The sequence below is a fragment of the Hyperolius riggenbachi genome, chromosome 9, assembly GCF_040937935.1.
Source record: "Hyperolius riggenbachi isolate aHypRig1 chromosome 9, aHypRig1.pri, whole genome shotgun sequence".
Lineage (NCBI taxonomy): Eukaryota > Metazoa > Chordata > Amphibia > Anura > Hyperoliidae > Hyperolius > Hyperolius riggenbachi.
In genome coordinates this window covers 149,684,364-149,700,689 of record NC_090654.1, presented here as the reverse complement: position 1 = coordinate 149,700,689, position 16,326 = coordinate 149,684,364, and the positions used below count along the sequence as shown (strand labels likewise).

Here is a 16,326-nt window from a genome sequence, read left to right as displayed (position 1 = left end):
CCTCTCTAACACACCCTCTGAACTGTCCCCCTGTTCATCTTGTCTATTGGGAACCCACGTGACATTCATGGCAGTATCATCATTATAATCATCCTCCACATCTTCGCTTGTATCAGACACCTCCAAAACTGCACCAACAACAGGTACTTCATCATTCTCACACCTTACATCCATACTGACACCTAACTCAGACATATGAGGTGGTGTAACATGCTTAGCGCCTTCATCTTGTAACAATAATGGCTGTGAATCAGTTAATTCCCCACCAAATAACGCCTACGAACTGTCAAATGGAGCGGATGTGGTGCTAGCCGTGGTGGCTGCTGGCTGAGTGTTAAGTGGGGTGCCAGAATCAGTGCAGGAGGAGGAAGATATGTCATGTTTCTCTGAGGAAGATGAGGTGTTCTGTGTTAAATAGTCAACTACGTCCTGACAGTCTTGGGAGTTGATGGCACGTGCCTTCAGAACACTGTACTTTGGTCGAGGGCCGCACAAAATCACATCAGCACCACCTCGAACAGACCTGCTGGGTGGCCTGCCTCTGGCCTCTGCCTGTTGTTTTGTCTATATTGTAGGGGATGAAGTGAAAGGTATGCACTGACTTGACTAATACAATGTGCAGTCACAGATGCAGTGAAAGGTATGCACTGTGTAATAAGGCAACAGCGGGCTGAACGCGTCCGCATCAGCAGCGCAACCGCCCGCATGGTCGCATGCAGAACGCGGAGAAACGTCCGCGTCCGCAGCGGTAGCATGATCCGCCGTTCAGTCGCAGACCTCTCGGCGTACTCCACGTCGAGGCTGCACTCCTGGAACACCTTCACAGGCCTCATAGCATGCTGCTCGCCGAGACACCTCTCATGACAGTCTGGACCCCGTAGGGGCTGCGCGCGTGTGCAGTCAGCTGGTCAGCTGACCTCAGCAAGGTCCTTGAGCTGTGCTGCAAGGTCCTTGAGCCAGGTTGTGATTGGTTGAATGGCTGGGCGGGCTGTTTGAGTCCAGCACAGTATAAAAGCAGGCATTCTGTCAGTTGCAAGTTGTCTGCAGTCAGCGAATACTTGTGTGTTAGCACTCAGACCCTAGTCAGATCCCAAAGTGTGCTAGAACCAGCTGGAGCTGGGGATCCACACTTAGCCAGTTTCTGTTGATAGCCTAAAGTACTAATTGCATTGTATATTGTGTATGATCTTTTGCCTGTTACCTCTTTATTCTCTTGTCTCCTGATTTTGTACTTCGCCAGCCCGTACCGTTACCGACTATTGGCTTGGCTTCTGACTTCCCTTGTGTTTCTCGATTCTGTACCTCTGCTCATCTGATTTCCCGTTGCTGACCTTGGCTTGACCTCTGATCTTGATTTCTGTCTGTCGATTCGGTACTTCCTTGCTAGTTCTGATACCGAACCATTTTCCGTTGACATCGCCCCCTTTAGTGGTTCTCCACTAAAGGGTTAACCTTGCTGAGTTCTTCTTGCGGGGAACTCAGTAACTCCTCAGCATATCATTACTGCTGAGGAACGCTATTCTGCGTCCTTTTCCTAGTCGCAGAATCGCACACACTGCCCTTCCTTCCAGAGGTAACCATCCCTCTGAGTTAACGTCAGTGTGGTGGGTTTTCCACAAGTTATTATATATGTACCTTGTGTTTTCCAGAGTACGCATAAATATTTGTATTATTGGTGATGCCGCAGATCACCATATAATCAAATATATCTGTATTACTAGTGATACTGCGGATCACTAATAATCAGAAAACTCTGAAGTGTGTGCAACTAACACCACATCATTACACACTGACTGCTGGTATAATACAATGTGCAGCCACACAGATGTAGTGAAAGGTATGCACTGATTGCTGGTATAATAATACTAATCTGGTTGGACTCGATGGACGTATGTCTTTTTTCAACCAAAATAATTATGTAACTATGTAATACAATGTGCAGTCACACAGATGCAGTAAAAGGTATGCACTGACTGCTGGTATAATACAATAAGGCCCTGCTGACTGTTGTATAATCATAAGACAAATACACTTGAAATCCTATAACGAGAATCTGTTATGGAGGGCAAGTCTACCATCCATTCAAGTGAAAGGTATGCACTGACTGGTATAATACAGTGTGCAGTCACATAGATGCAGTGAAAGGTATACACTGACTGCTGGTATAATACAATGTGCAGTCACACAGATGCACTGAAAGGTATGCACTGGCTGGTATAATAATACAATGTGCAGTCACACAGATGCACTGAAAGGTATGCACTGATTGCTGGTATAATACAGTGAGGCCCTGCTGACTGTTGTATAAGGATGAGATGAATATACTTCAAATCCTTTAACGAGAATCTGTTATGGAGGGCAAGATTACCATCCATTCAAGTGAAAGGTATGCACTGACTGGTATAATACAATGTGCAGTCACAGAGATACAGTAAAAGGTATGCACTGACTGCTGGTATAATACAATGTGCAGTCACACAGATGCAGTGAAAAGTATGCAGTGACTGCTGGTATAATACAATGTGCAGTCACACAGTTGCAGTGAAAGGTATACACTGACTGCTGGTATAATACAATGTGCAGTCACACAGATGCAGTGAAAGGTATGCAGTGACTAGTATAATACAGTGTTCAGTCACACAGATGCAGTAAAAGGTATACACTGACTGCTGGTATAATACAATGTGCAGTCACACAGATGCAGTGAAAGGTATGTAGTGACTGGTATAATACAGTGTGCAGTCACACAGATGCAGTGAAAAGTATACACTGACTGGTATTATATAATACAATGTGCAGTCACACAGATGCAGTGATAGGTATACACTGATTGCTGGTATAATACAATGTGCAATCACACAGATGCAGTGAAAGGTATGCAGTGACTGGTATAATACAGTGAGCAGTCACACAGATGCAGTGAAAGGTATACACTGACTGCTGGTATAATACAATGCGCAGTCACACAGATGCAGTGAATGGTATACACTGACTAGTATTATAATAATATAATTACTGTTGCAGGCTAGGTAGCTGTGTCTCCTGCCAAGTCAGTCAGTCAAGTCAATAATTGCATTGGATGACTGATGTAGCCATAAGAGGAAAACAAGGGTGCAAAATATTTACAGTGAGTGACACTAAAACTTCAATCCAATTATAGAATATTAAAGTGAATGGGAACCCATTTATAAATAAAAAACTTAGATACTCAGGAGAGGGAGGCTCTGGGTCCCATAGAGCTTTCCCTCTCCTCTCCCGATCTCCGCTGTTGCGCTGGCTCCACGGTAGCGGTATTCGACCATTTCGGTCAAATACCGCTGATCCCCCGCCGAAGGGAGGCTTTGGAAATGCTTCGGGAGCCCGAGTACTCCCGAAGATGGGCCGCTCTACACTGCGCATGCGTGAACGAGCGCCCTCTATGACGCACTCGCGCGTGCGCAGTATGGAGCTGCCCGTCTTCGGGAGGACTCGGCTCCCAAAGACTTCCGAAGTCCCCGCGGTGGGGGAATTGAACGGGGGAGCCAGCGCAGCTCCGAGGGCACCCGGAGAGGAGAGGGAAGGCTCATTAGGACCCGAGCCTTCCTTCTCCTTAGGCGAGTATCTGACTTTTTTTACTTAATCATGGATTCCCATTAGCTTTAACAAGATATTGCTCAATCATACTGTACATTTATGGCAAAATTTAGTTTAATGCATGATAGCTTAAATCTTCTTCAAAAACAAAACCCATACAAATACAATTTTTTATTATTAACTGTATTTTTTTTTCCTTACAGTCCAGACATGCCAGAAAATGAAGCCACATTTGCAATTACAGCTGGTGGTATCAGTGATGCAAAAGAGTGAGCATACCCATCAAAAGAAGACTTTTTATGAAGCTGAAGATTTAGAAACTAGTGTTTTATTATTCCTTTAACTTTAACATGTTTTTACTTGCATATAGCAGCACTAGAGTCCCATGTGCAAAACTTTCTGCATAAAGTTTGTATGTGCATGGGTTACCTACCTCGGCGTCCTATAACAAACCTAAAATGTATCTTGTTGAATTGCCCCCCCCCCCTCCCCTGAAAAATGGCACTATAATGTTGTAGGCCCCACTAAGATATATTTGCTATTTCACACTGTTATCCTGTATTTCCTATTTGCTGAAAGTTAATAAACAAATATAGAAGTGAAACAATCAATGGCATTGTTATTTTTTGTTCCTTCGTGTATATCAACATTTGCATCAGCAGCTAACATTAGAACCCCTTAGCCTGGCTGCTTCTAACTACCTACACAGTATTAAAACAGGGGATCAGAGTGTGAATTTTGTGGAAATTTGCCGGAGGAAGAGAGCCGTGCTTTAACCTCCCTGGCGGTAAGCCCGTGCTGAGCACGGGCTATGCCGCCGGGAGGCACCGCTCAGGCCCCGCTGGGCCGATTTGCATAATTTTTTTTTTGTTACACGCAGCTAGCACTTTGCTAGCTGCGTGTAACCTCCGATCGCCGCCGCTACCCGCCGCTATACGCGCCGCCCCCCCCACCCCCCCAGACCCCATGCGCTGCCTGGCCAATCAGTGCCAGGCAGCGCCGTGGGGTGGATCGGAGTCCCCTTTGACGTCACGACGTCGGTGTCGCCATGGCGACGGGGGAAGCCCTCCAGGAGATCCCGTTCTTTGAACGGGATCTCCGATCGCCGGCGGCTATCATGTAGCGAGACCTCGTCTCGCTACATGAAAAAATTTAAAAAAAAAACAAAACGTATTTGCTGCCCCCTGGCGGATTTTGCCAAACCGCCAGGAGGGTTAAAGAACAAGTGACACCCATGCTAACCTAGAAATAAAAAAAAACACATATATATATATAAGTAGATAAATACTAGTTCTACTTACATAACAGATGTATTGCACTGTCCACCTTATGATTCCTGTGAATTTTATAAAGGAAAAGCAGAGAATCCTATTCTACACAGTTTCCATCTTGGTTACCTTTGACCTCCTGACATCATTTCCTCCCTCATGCTTTTTTTTCTCCTCATGCTAATTATGTATTCGTTACCCACCCTCCTCCCAGTCTTCAGGCACTCCCACCAAGGTTTATACTAGGAAGTGCACTGTGTTATGTCATTAGAATGAGGGGGAAATAAAGGGAAGAGGATTAATATATTATAGATAAAGACTCCCCAGCATGCAACTGTTTGGCAATGGCAATTAAAGGACCAGTGCTCCTAAGGTATGTGAAAACTCCAAACCAGGATTGCTCAGCAGGACCCCGAATGCGAAGTTTCCCCTAAAATTCTGGTGTTTTTTTGGGTTTGCCGAATGCGAACCCGAACCCGAATGCTGCAATCCGAGCCAAACCCGAATACGAAGCCTGCCGAATGTGCGCACTTGAAATCGGTCGGATGGAGCTGTGGGTTCGGTTTCGGGATTCGGGGATGACGTGATTGGGCCAATCAGAAGTCCTCCTGTCGAGGACCTGGCAACCCTAGCAACCAATCAGAGGAGGGGAGGCTGGCCCTCCCCTCCTCTATATAAGGCGGCGGCCATCTTGCGGAGCCACGCACTGGTGTGACTGCTGCTGGTACTGAGAGATTCTCCAGTGCTGTGCTGTGTCTGAGCAAGTGCTTTTCACTGCTAAACCTAGCGTTTTGCTTCCTAAACACCTCCTACACACATTTATTGTTGTCTTATATAGTTAGCTAGTATTTTGATTGTTTTTAGTCAGCTAGTGTATAGTGTATACTGTGCTAGGCTAGTGTTAGTCTGTGTGCAGGCTAGGCCTGCTAGCCTAGGTAGCCTTAGCCTACTACTAGCTTAGGTAGGTTAGGGATTCTAGTTAGTTGTATACTTAGTAGTACTAGTTTAGTTAATTATTACTGCTGTAGTCTGTTACTTTATTAGTTTCAGTACTGTGTTATTTAGTTACTGACTGTGACAGGTCACCACCAGCATCCGTTGTGAGTGACCTGACCTGTGACTGTCTGTCACCTGCCCGAGCCTATTGATTGATTGCGTCTGACCGTGTGTGACCGATTGTTGTAATTGTCACCGACTGTCTGCCACACGACTTACTTGAAGCGTAGTACGCTAGGTGTTTCTTAGTTACCTGCGTGCGTGTGTACTACTACTAGTGTCTACTACTATACTACTAGTCTACTAGTACCCGTTCACTTGTATTTTTTTCACTTTTACTGTGTGATTTTATTATCATCTGTAGTGTGTGTAATAAATAAGAGTTACAACACATACAGGCCACCACCAGCATCCGTTGAGTGACCTGTGACTGTCTGTCGCCTGCCCGAGCCTATTGATTGATTGCGTCTGACCGTGTGTGACCGTTTGTAATTGTCACCAACTGCCGCACGACTTACTTGAAGCGTAGTACGCTAGGTGTTTCTTAGTTACCTGCGTGCGTGTGTACTACTACTAGTGTCTACTACTATACTACTAGTCTACTAGTACCCGTTCACTTATATAGTGGATAGAACCTGCGGCGCGTAGCGCCGCGGCAAAAAAAGGGCGTGGCAATGACCGGATGAGGGCGGAGCTAACTGTAACTTAAAGCGAACCCGGGGTGAGGGTTTATTTCCTTTTAAACAATACTAGTTGCCTGGCGGCCCTGCTGATCTATTTGGCTGCAGTAATAAACTGAATTACACCAGCAACAAGCATGCAGCTAATCTTCTCAGTTCTGACAATATTGTCAGAAACCCCTGACCTGCTGCATGCTTGTTCAGGGTCTATGGTTGAAAGAATAAGAGGCAGAGGACCAGCACGGCAGCCAGGCAACTGGTATTGCTTAAAAGGAGAGAAATATGTCAGCCTCAATATTATTCTCACCTCAGGTTCCCTTGAAAAGTGCAACGCAAAGACAGTGGGCCCAAGTTTTGGTGACCCTTTCCCCAGAAAATTCACATAATTGTGCAGGTTTTCTCAAGAAAATACACATATATGCCCAGAAAATACGTGCAATCATGTCGGCAGATATGCCCAGAAAATACGTGCAATCATGTCGGCAGATATGCCCAGAAAATACGTGCAATCAAGTCGGCAGATATGCCCAGAAAATACATGCAATCAAGTCGGCAGATATGCCCAGAAAATACGTGCAAACAAGTCGGCAGATATGCCCAGAAAATACATGCAATCAAGTCGGCAGATATGCCCAGAAAATACGTGCAAACAAGTCGGCAGATATGCCCAGAAAATACGTGCAATCATGTCGGCAGATATGCCCAGAAAATACATGCAATCATGTGGCAGACCTGCCCAGAACATACACCTGCTAATATAAATAAAACAAAAACATTTACTCACCTGCAGCAGCAGACCTCCTGTCCCAGCCTCCATCCGGCGCGCAGCTCCCATGGGTGGTTGGGTGGATAGGTAGCCTAGTGGGTGGGTTAGTGGGTGGGTGAGTGAGTGGGTGGGTGGGTGGGTGAGTGAGTGAGTGGGTGGGTGGGTAGCCTGGTGGGTGGGTAACTAGGTAGGTAGGTAGCCCGGTGGGTGGGTAGGTAGGTAGCCTGGTGGGTGGGTTGGTAACTAGCCCGGTAGGTAGCCGGGTGGGTGGTTAGGTAGGTAGCCTGGTGGGTGGGTAGGTAGGTAGCCTGGTGGGTGGGTTGGTAACTAGCCCGGTAGGTAGCCGGGTGGGTGGTTAGGTAGGTAGCCGGGTGGGTGGTTAGGTAGGTAGCCTGGTGGGTGGGTGGTTAGGTAGGTAGCCTGGTGGGTGGGTGGGTGGTTAGGTAGGTAGCCTGGTGGGTGGGTAGGTAGCCTGGTGGGTGGGTTGGTAACTAGCCCGGTAGGTAGCCGGGTGGGTGGTTAGGTAGGTAGCCTGGTGGGTGGGTAGGTAGGTAGCCTGGTGGGTGGGTTGGTAACTAGCCCGGTAGGTAGCCGGGTGGGTGGTTAGGTAGGTAGCCGGGTGGGTGGTTAGGTAGGTAGCCTGGTGGGTGGGTGGTTAGGTAGGTAGCCTGAAGGGTGGGTGGGTGGGTGGTTAGGTAGGTAGCCTGGTGGGTGGGTAGGTAGCCTGGTGGGTGGGTTGGTAACTAGCCCGGTAGGTAGCCGGGTGGGTGGTTAGGTAGGTAGCCTGGTGGGTGGGTTGGTAACTAGCCCGGTAGGTAGCCGGGTGGGTGGTTAGGTAGGTAGCCGGGTGGGTGGTTAGGTAGGTAGCCGGGTGGGTGGTTAGGTAGGTAGCCTGGTGGGTGGGTAGGTAGCCTGGTGGGTGGGTTGGTAACTAGCCCGGTAGGTAGCCGGGTGGGTGGTTAGGTAGGTAGCCGGGTGGGTAGGTAGGTAGGAAGCCTGGTGGGTGGGTAGCCGGGTGGGTGGGTAGGTAGGTAGCCGGGTGGGTGGTTAGGTAGGTAGCCGGGTGGGTAGGTAGGAAGCCTGGTGGGTGGGTAGGTAGCCTGGTGGGTGGGTAGGTAGGTAGCCTGGTGGGTGGGTAGGTAGCCTGGTGGGTGGGTTGGTAACTAGCCCGGTAGGTAGCCGGGTGGGTGGTTAGGTAGGTAGCCGGGTGGGTGGTTAGGTAGGTAGCCGGGTGGGTAGGTAGGTAGGTAGCCGGGTGGGTAGGTAGCCGGGTGGGTAGGTAGCCGGGTGGGTGGTTAGGTAGGAAGCCTGGTGGGTGGGTAGGTAGCCGGGTGGGTGGTTAGGTAGTTAGGTGGGTGGTTAGGTAGGAAGCCTGGTGGGTGGGTAGGTAGCCGGGTGGGTAGGTAGGTAGGAAGCCTGGTGGGTGGTTAGGTAGTCGGGTGGGTAGGTAGGAAGCCTGGTGGGTGGGTAGGTAGGTAGCCGGGTGGGTAGGGGGTTAGGTAGCCGGGTGGGTAGCTATCCGGGTGGGGGGCCCGACTCCTATCCTCCCTCCCTTCCTCACCTCGGGGGGCCCCCTCCCGATATGCGCGGCGGGAGAGCGAGCGGCAAATGCAGGAAGTCTTCAGGGCTCTCCAGGCATCCGCTAGAGGCCCAGCCGCTGAGTCTCCAATATGTCTCCAACTGGAGACATATTGGAGACTAAGCGGCTGGGCCTCTAGCGGATGCCTGGAGAGCCCTGAAGACTTCCTGCATTTGCCGCTCGCTCGCTCGCTCTCCCGCCGTGCATATCGGGAGGGGGGCCCCCCGAGGTGAGGGAGGGAGGGAGGATAGGAATCGGGGGGCCCCCCGGGGAATAAAATAATTAAAAAAAATTAAAAAAAAAATACTTAATGGGCCCCTGAAGAAAACGGAACTTCAGGGGCCCTCGTGCGGCGGCACGGCCGTATGTCCGCCACTGAGGCCACCACCAGCATCCGTTGTGAGTGACCTGTGTCTGTCTGTCGCCTGCCCGAGCCTATTGATTGATTGCGTCTGACCGTGTGTGACCGTTTGTAATTGTAACTGACTGTCTGCCGTACGACTTACTTGTAGCGTAGTACGCTAGATGTTTCTTAGTTACCTGTGTGCGTGTGTACTACTACTACTAGTGTCTACTACTATACTACTAGTCTACTAGTACCCGTTCACTTATATTTTTTTTTCACTTTTACTGTGTGATTTTATTATCATCTGTAGTGTGTGAGAAAACACGGAAAAGCCGCCGCCTGTGCCAAGAGCAAGACGGCTGACTCCGCGTCCAATGCGGCGGTTTGCACGCATAGACACGCGTCTGGTAGTATGGTGGAATGCGGAAAAGCCGCCGCGTGTCCTGACAGCAAGGCGGCTGTTTCCGCGTCCAGCGCGGCGGTTTGCATGCAGCGGCGTGCGATTGGTGTGGCTGGTTCTGTTAGTGCACATAGGCAGATGGAGAGCTACGCGCACGTGGGCCTGAACTCAGGACCTTTATACCAGCAGGGGAGGTGTCAGCTGATCAGGAAGATCAGCTGATTCCTGCACGACTCATGATTGGCTGAATGGCTCGGGCGGGGCGGCAGAGTCCAGCAACTATATGTTCTGCTGCTTGTCAGTATGCTGGTTGTCTGCCATTGCTAACACTTGCGTGAAGGCACTCAGACCATAGTCAGATCCCAAAGTGTGCTAGAACCGGCCGGAGTCGGGGATCCACACTTAGCCAGATTCTGTTGATAGCTTAAAGTACTAATTGAATTGTATTATTTGTTAGACCAGTTCCAGGGTGTTGAGATCAAGGCCCTCACACCCAAGACTAGGGAACTGTATTGTCTTTGTGTTATATTCCAGACTAGTTCCAGGGTGTTGATGATCACGGAACTCACACCCAAGACTAGGGAATTGTATTATCATTTATGTTATGCTCCAGACTAGTTCCAGGGTGTTGTGAATACGGACCTCACACCCAAGACTAGGATTGTGCTACTACTGTACTACGTTAGTCCAGTTCAGGGCAAGATCTTATATTAGCAGCAGGGCTTCCTGCAACCCCAGCCTTGGTCCCTCGCTCAGGGGTCCACAGGCTACAGGAATATCACCCACAGTCAGGGGTGAATTCCTCAGGAGTCAGGCCGCCAGCTCCTCTGGTGGTCTTCACTCAGAGTTGTTACTGTTGCACCAAACACTTACACTCTCTCAGGTGTCTAGAGGTTAGACATATCTGATTATTGACGATTCCGCAGATCCTCAATAATCGGGTATATCTGTATTCGTGGGGATACTGCGGATCGCCAAGAATCAGATTCTCTCTCTGGTTGCTGACACCGATCATTACATAGTGTGTGTAATAAATAAGAGTTACAACACATACAGGCCACCACCAGCATCCGTTGTGAGTGACCTGTGACTGTCTGTCGCCTGCCTGAGCCTATTGATTTATTGCGCCTGACCGTGTGTGACCGTTTGTAATTGTCACCGACTGTCTGCCGCTCGACTTACTTGTAGCGTAGTACGCTAGGTGTTTCTTAGTTACCTGCGTGCGTGTGTACTACTACTAGTGTCTACTACTATGCTACTAGTCTACTAGTACCCGTTCACTTATATTTTTTTTCACTTTTACTGTGTGATTTTATTATCTGTAGTGTGTGTAATAAATAAGAGTTACAACACATACAGGCCACCACCAGCATCCGTTGTGAGTGACCTGTGACTGTCTGTCGCCTGCCTGAGCCTATTGATTGATTGCGTCTGACCGTGTGTGACCGTTTGTAATTGTCACCGACTGTCTGCCGCACGACTTACTTGTAGCGTAGTACGCTAGGTGTTTCTTAGTTACCTGCGTGCGTGCTACTACAAGTGTCTACTACTATACTACTAGTCTACTAGTACCCGTTCACTTATATTTTTTTTCACTTTTACTGTGTGATTTTATTATCATCTGTAGTGTGTGTAATAAATAAGAGTTACAACACATACAGCCCACCACCAGCATCCGTTGTTGTGAGTGACCTGTGACTGTCTGTCGCCTGCCCGAGCCTATTGATTGATTGTGTCTGACCGTGTGTGACCGTTTGTAATTGTCACCGACTGTCTGCCGCACTACCTGCGTGCGTGCTACTACTGCCTACTACTACTAATAGTCACCACCAAGTCACCACCAACACAGACTTTATTGAAGTTTACACCCTTTCCCGCACTCTTCTACTTATTTTTTTTTACTGTATTTGTATAGTGCACAATGACTGGCAGAGGTAGAGGGCGAGGCACCACCAGGAGAGGAAGCGCCATTGCAGGAGCCACTGCCAGCAGCAGCAGGTCTGGGACTGGTCCGCCGCCAGCCACTGACCACAGGGAGGAGCCAGACAGCCACTGCACAGATTTCAGCAGCAGCAGCAGCCGACCCTCCTGCCCATCCAGCAGCAGCCCCTGCTGCCCATCCTGCAGCAGCAGCAGGAGCACAGCAGCAACTCACTCCCCCCCCCCCCCCCCAGACACCAGTCCTCAGTGGCCTCATCAGCTCCCTCCACAGTGGCCTCCTCATCCTCCCGTGCAGGCAAACGCCGCCAGACCCTGCTCAGCGAAGCATTCCCTGGTGTGACCAAGGTGCTGCCTCCCGCCCACAGGCGCATCCGGTTGCTGAACGGGTTGCTTGCCCGGGCCATGTGCTCCCAGCTCCTGCCATATTCCTTTGTGCAGGAGGGGAGTGACATCAGAGCGCTGCAGCAGGTTGGGATCCCGGAGTGGCAAGTCCCCAGCCGCCACTATTTCTCCTGCAGAGCGATCCCAGCACTGCACCACTCTGCCATGGAGAACGTGGGCCGCACGCTGGATCACGCTGTCAGTGCGCGGATCCACATAACCATGGATTCCTGGAGCTGCCGGTTTGGGACAGAGCGCTATCTGTCCTTTACGGCCCACTGGGTCAGCCTGGTGGAAAGCCAGAGCGAGGAAGCAGCAGGTCCATCCTCGGGCGCAGCAGCACCAGTCGCCCACTACGTGGTGCCACCGCGCGGGGTCAGCGGAGAAGCAGCATCTCCCACCGCCAAGCGATCACGTCTCTCCAGCAGCGTGAAGGCCCGCCACTGCCAAGCGCTGCTGGAGATGAAAAGCCTGGGGAAGAACTCCTTGACAGCATCCAACGTGCTCCGGTACCTCAGGGAGCAGGAGAGGACGTGGCTGACCCCCAGAGGCCTCACTGTGTGATTGGTGGTGTCCGACAATGCCGCCAACCTGCTGTCTGCCATCAGCAGTGGAGACTTTCTCCACGTCCCTTGCTTGGCCCACGTCCTGAACCTGGTGGTGCAAAAGTTCATGCGCACCTACCTGGGGATGGAGGAGCTGTTAGAAGCGGCGCAGAAAATTGTGCGCACTTTCCGCCGCTCAGCAGCTGCCGCAGCAAAACTGGCAGACATCCAGCAGCAGGAGGGCCTGCCACAACACCGCCTCATCATAGATGTGCCAACTAGCTGGAACTCCACCCTGGCGATGTTGGAGCGGCTGGTTGAGCAGAGGAGGGCTGTCAACCAGTACATCTATGATGCCACTGTCGCTGGCACCGGCAGCAGAAGCAGCACCACACTCCAGCTCCTCACCAATGCGCAATGGGGGCAGATGCAGCAGGTCTGCTTGGTGTTGGCTCCCTTCCTGCAGGGAACCAACCTGGTGAGTGAACAACAGGCATCCCTCTGCCAGTGGGTGCCCTTTGTCTGCTGGACAGGGCACTTGGCGATTTGGTGGATTTGGGAGAGGAGGCCCTGAAGCAGCTGGAACAGCAGCCGCCTGCGCAGTCCACTGCTCCGCAGGTATTTGAGTCCCTGGAGGAGGAGGAGTTGGAGGTGCTGGACGTTGCTGCTGGGGGGGGGAACATCGGAGCGCAGCAGCAGTGGTGCGAGGGTGGAGAGAGGAGGAAGAGTCTCAGGGGCAAGAGGAGGAGGAGGAGGACGCTGACCCTGATGTCTCTGTTAGACGGTCCACCCTGTTCCCCATGGCAGCGCACATGCTGCACTGCCTGCGCACAGACCCCAGGGTCAAGCGGATGCAAGCGAGGGAGGACGCCTGCATCAGCATGATCCTGGACCCACGGCTGAGGGGGAGGTGGGATCAGTTTCTGCCTGCCAGAGACAGTGAGCAGCGAGCAAGGGAGTTGCAGGAGATCCTTGTTCGGCGACTGGAGGAAGCCTTCCCCCCGCCTTCCACTCCCTCTGTCCCTGTCCAGCAGCCAGCAGCAGGTGCCTGCGGCCAGCAGCAGCGTCAGGCGCCCAGGAGACCTGCTGTCATTGATGCAGGCGTTCTACATGAAGGTACAGCAGCCGAGAGAGGAGGTGCGGGCAGCAGCCACCTTCGGTGAGAGTCACAGCCAGCGCATGATCCGGATGGTGGCCGACTACATGGGGTCCTTCAGTGGGCTTGACACCGGCAGCGAAGAGCCTGTGGACCCCATGGAGTACTGGGTGGAGCGCTTGCACATCTGGAGGGAGCTTGCGCAGTACGCCCTGGAGGTATTGTCTTGCCCCCCTTCCAGTGTGCTGTCTGAGAGGTGCTTCAGTGCTGCCGGTGGCGTGGTCACCGAGAAGCGCTCTCGCCTGTCCACAGAGGGCGTGGACAGACTGACATTTTTGAAGATTAACCAGGCCTTGATAGAAGGCACGTTCCTGGCACCTGTTGTCGGCGAAAGGAGGACATGAGGTGCCTGCCTGGGAATTACAATACATTGCCTGCTGCCTGCCATACGTGACATAGTTATTTTGGTTGAAAAAAGACATATGTCCATCGAGTGACGACTCCTCCTCCTCCTGCTGGCCTGCTGCATTGATTTACCTATGAATTTATTTATGTATTTATTGTATTTCTACCTGACTCCTCCTGCTGCTGCTGACCTGCTGCATTGATTTACCTATGAATTTATTTATGTATTTATTGTATTTCTACCTGACTCCTGGTGCTGCTGCTGGCCTGCTGCATTGATTTACCTATGAATTTATTTATGTATTTATTGCATTTCTACCTGACTCCTGCTGCTGCTGGCCTGCTGCATTGATTTACCTATGAATTTATTTATGTATTTATTGTATTTCTACCTGACTCCTGCTGGGCTGCTGCATTGATTTACCTATGAATTTATTTATGTATTTATTGTATTTCTACCTGACTCCTGCTGCTGCTGGGCTGCTGCATTGATTTACCTATGAATTTATTTATGTATTTATTGTATTTCTACCTGACTCCTGCTGCTGCTGGCCTGCTGCATTGATTTACCTATGAATTTATTTATTGTATTTCTACCTGACTCCTGCTGCTGCTGGCCTGCTGCATTGATTTACCTATGAATTTATTTATGTATTTATTGTATTTCTACCTGACTCCTCCTGCTGCTGGCCTGCTGCATTGATTTACCTATGAATTTATTTATGTATTTATTGTATTTCTACCTGACTCCTGCTGCTGGCCTGCTGCATTGATTTACCTATGAATTTATTTATGTATTTATTGTATTTCTACCTGACTCCTCCTGCTGCTGCTGCTGGCCTGCTGCATTGATTCACCTATGAATTTATTTATGTATTTATTGTATTTATAAAGCGGCAACATATTACACCGCACTAATTTTCATCTTGCTGCTGTCAGTGGTCCCACCGCCAGGGTCCACACTATGCAGTGCCTGCTGTCAGTGGCACACGTCACTCCACCTCCTCCTGCTGCTGCTGTTGTATTTATCCTGCTGCTGTCAGTGGTCCCACCGCCAGGGTCCACACTATGCATTGCCTGCTGTCAGTGCCACACGTCACTCCACCTCCTCCTGCTGCTGCTGTTGTATTTATCCTGCTGCTGTCAGTGGTCCCACCACCAGGGTCGACACTATGCATTGCCTGCTGTCAGTGCCACATGTCACTCCACCTCCTCCTGCTGCTGTTGTATTTATCCTCCTGCTGTCAGTGGTCCCACCGCCAGGGTCCACACTATGCATTGCCTGCTGTCAGTGCCACACGTCACTCCACCTGCTGCTGCTGTTGTATTTATCCTGCTGCTGACAGTGGTCCCACCGCCAGGGTCCACACTATGCAGTGCCTGCTGCCAGTGCCACACGTCACTCCACCTCCTCCTCCTCCTGCTGTTTTATTTATCCTCTTGCTGTCAGTGGTCCCACCGCCAGGGTCCACACTATGCATTGGCTGCTGCCAGTGCCACACGTCACTCCTCCTCCTCCTCCTGCTGCTGTTGTATTTATCCTGCTGCTGTCAGTGGTCCCACCGCCAGGGTCCACACTATGCATTGCCTGCTGTCAGTGCCACACGTCACTCCACCTCCTCCTGCTGCTGCTGTTGTATTTATCCTGTTGCTGTCAGTGGTCCCACCACCACGGTCCACACTATGCATTGCCTTCTGCCAGTGCCACACATCACTCCTCCTCCTACTGCTGCTGTTGTATTGGACCACCTGCTGGTCCCACCGCCAGGGTCCACACTATGCATTGCCTGCTGCCAGTGCCACACACACGTCACTCCTCCTCCTCCTGCTGCTGCTGTTGTATTTATCCTGTTGCTGTCAGTGGTCCCACCACCACGGTCCACACTATGCATTGCCTTCTGCCAGTGCCACACATCACTCCTCCTCCTACTGCTGCTGTTGTATTGGACCACCTGCTGGTCCCACCGCCAGGGTCCACACTATGCATTGCCTGCTGCCAGTGCCACACACACGTCACTCCTCCTCCTCCTGCTGCTGCTGTTGTATTTATCCTCCTGCTGTCAGTGGTCCCACCGCCAGGGTCAACACAATACATTGCCTGCTGCAAGTGCCACACGTCACTCCTCCTCCTGCTGCTGCATTTATCCTCCTGCTGCTGTATTTATCCTCCTGTTGTCAGTGGTCCCACCGCCAGGGTCCACACAATGCATTGCCTGCTGCCAGTGCCACACACGCGCCACTCCTCCTCCTCCTCCTCCTGCTGCTGCTGTTGTATTTATCCTCCTGCTGTCAGTGGTCCCACCGCCAGGGTCCAGTCCACACAATGCATTGCCTGCTGCCAGTGCCACAC

At 50.9% G+C, this 16,326-nt stretch overlaps 1 protein-coding gene across 1 annotated transcript in view; it reads left to right on the top strand.

Moving 5' to 3' along the window:
* DMC1 (DNA meiotic recombinase 1) overlaps positions 1–4,180 on the top strand; it is a 561,673-nt gene extending 557,493 nt beyond the window's left edge. The window contains exon 7 of the mRNA XM_068254934.1: positions 3,777–4,180. Within this exon, the coding sequence (XP_068111035.1) occupies positions 3,777–3,846 (70 nt within the window). The 3' untranslated portion in view covers positions 3,847–4,180. The remainder of the gene's footprint in view (positions 1–3,776) is intronic.
* The last annotated feature ends 12,146 nt before the right edge of the window (positions 4,181–16,326 follow it).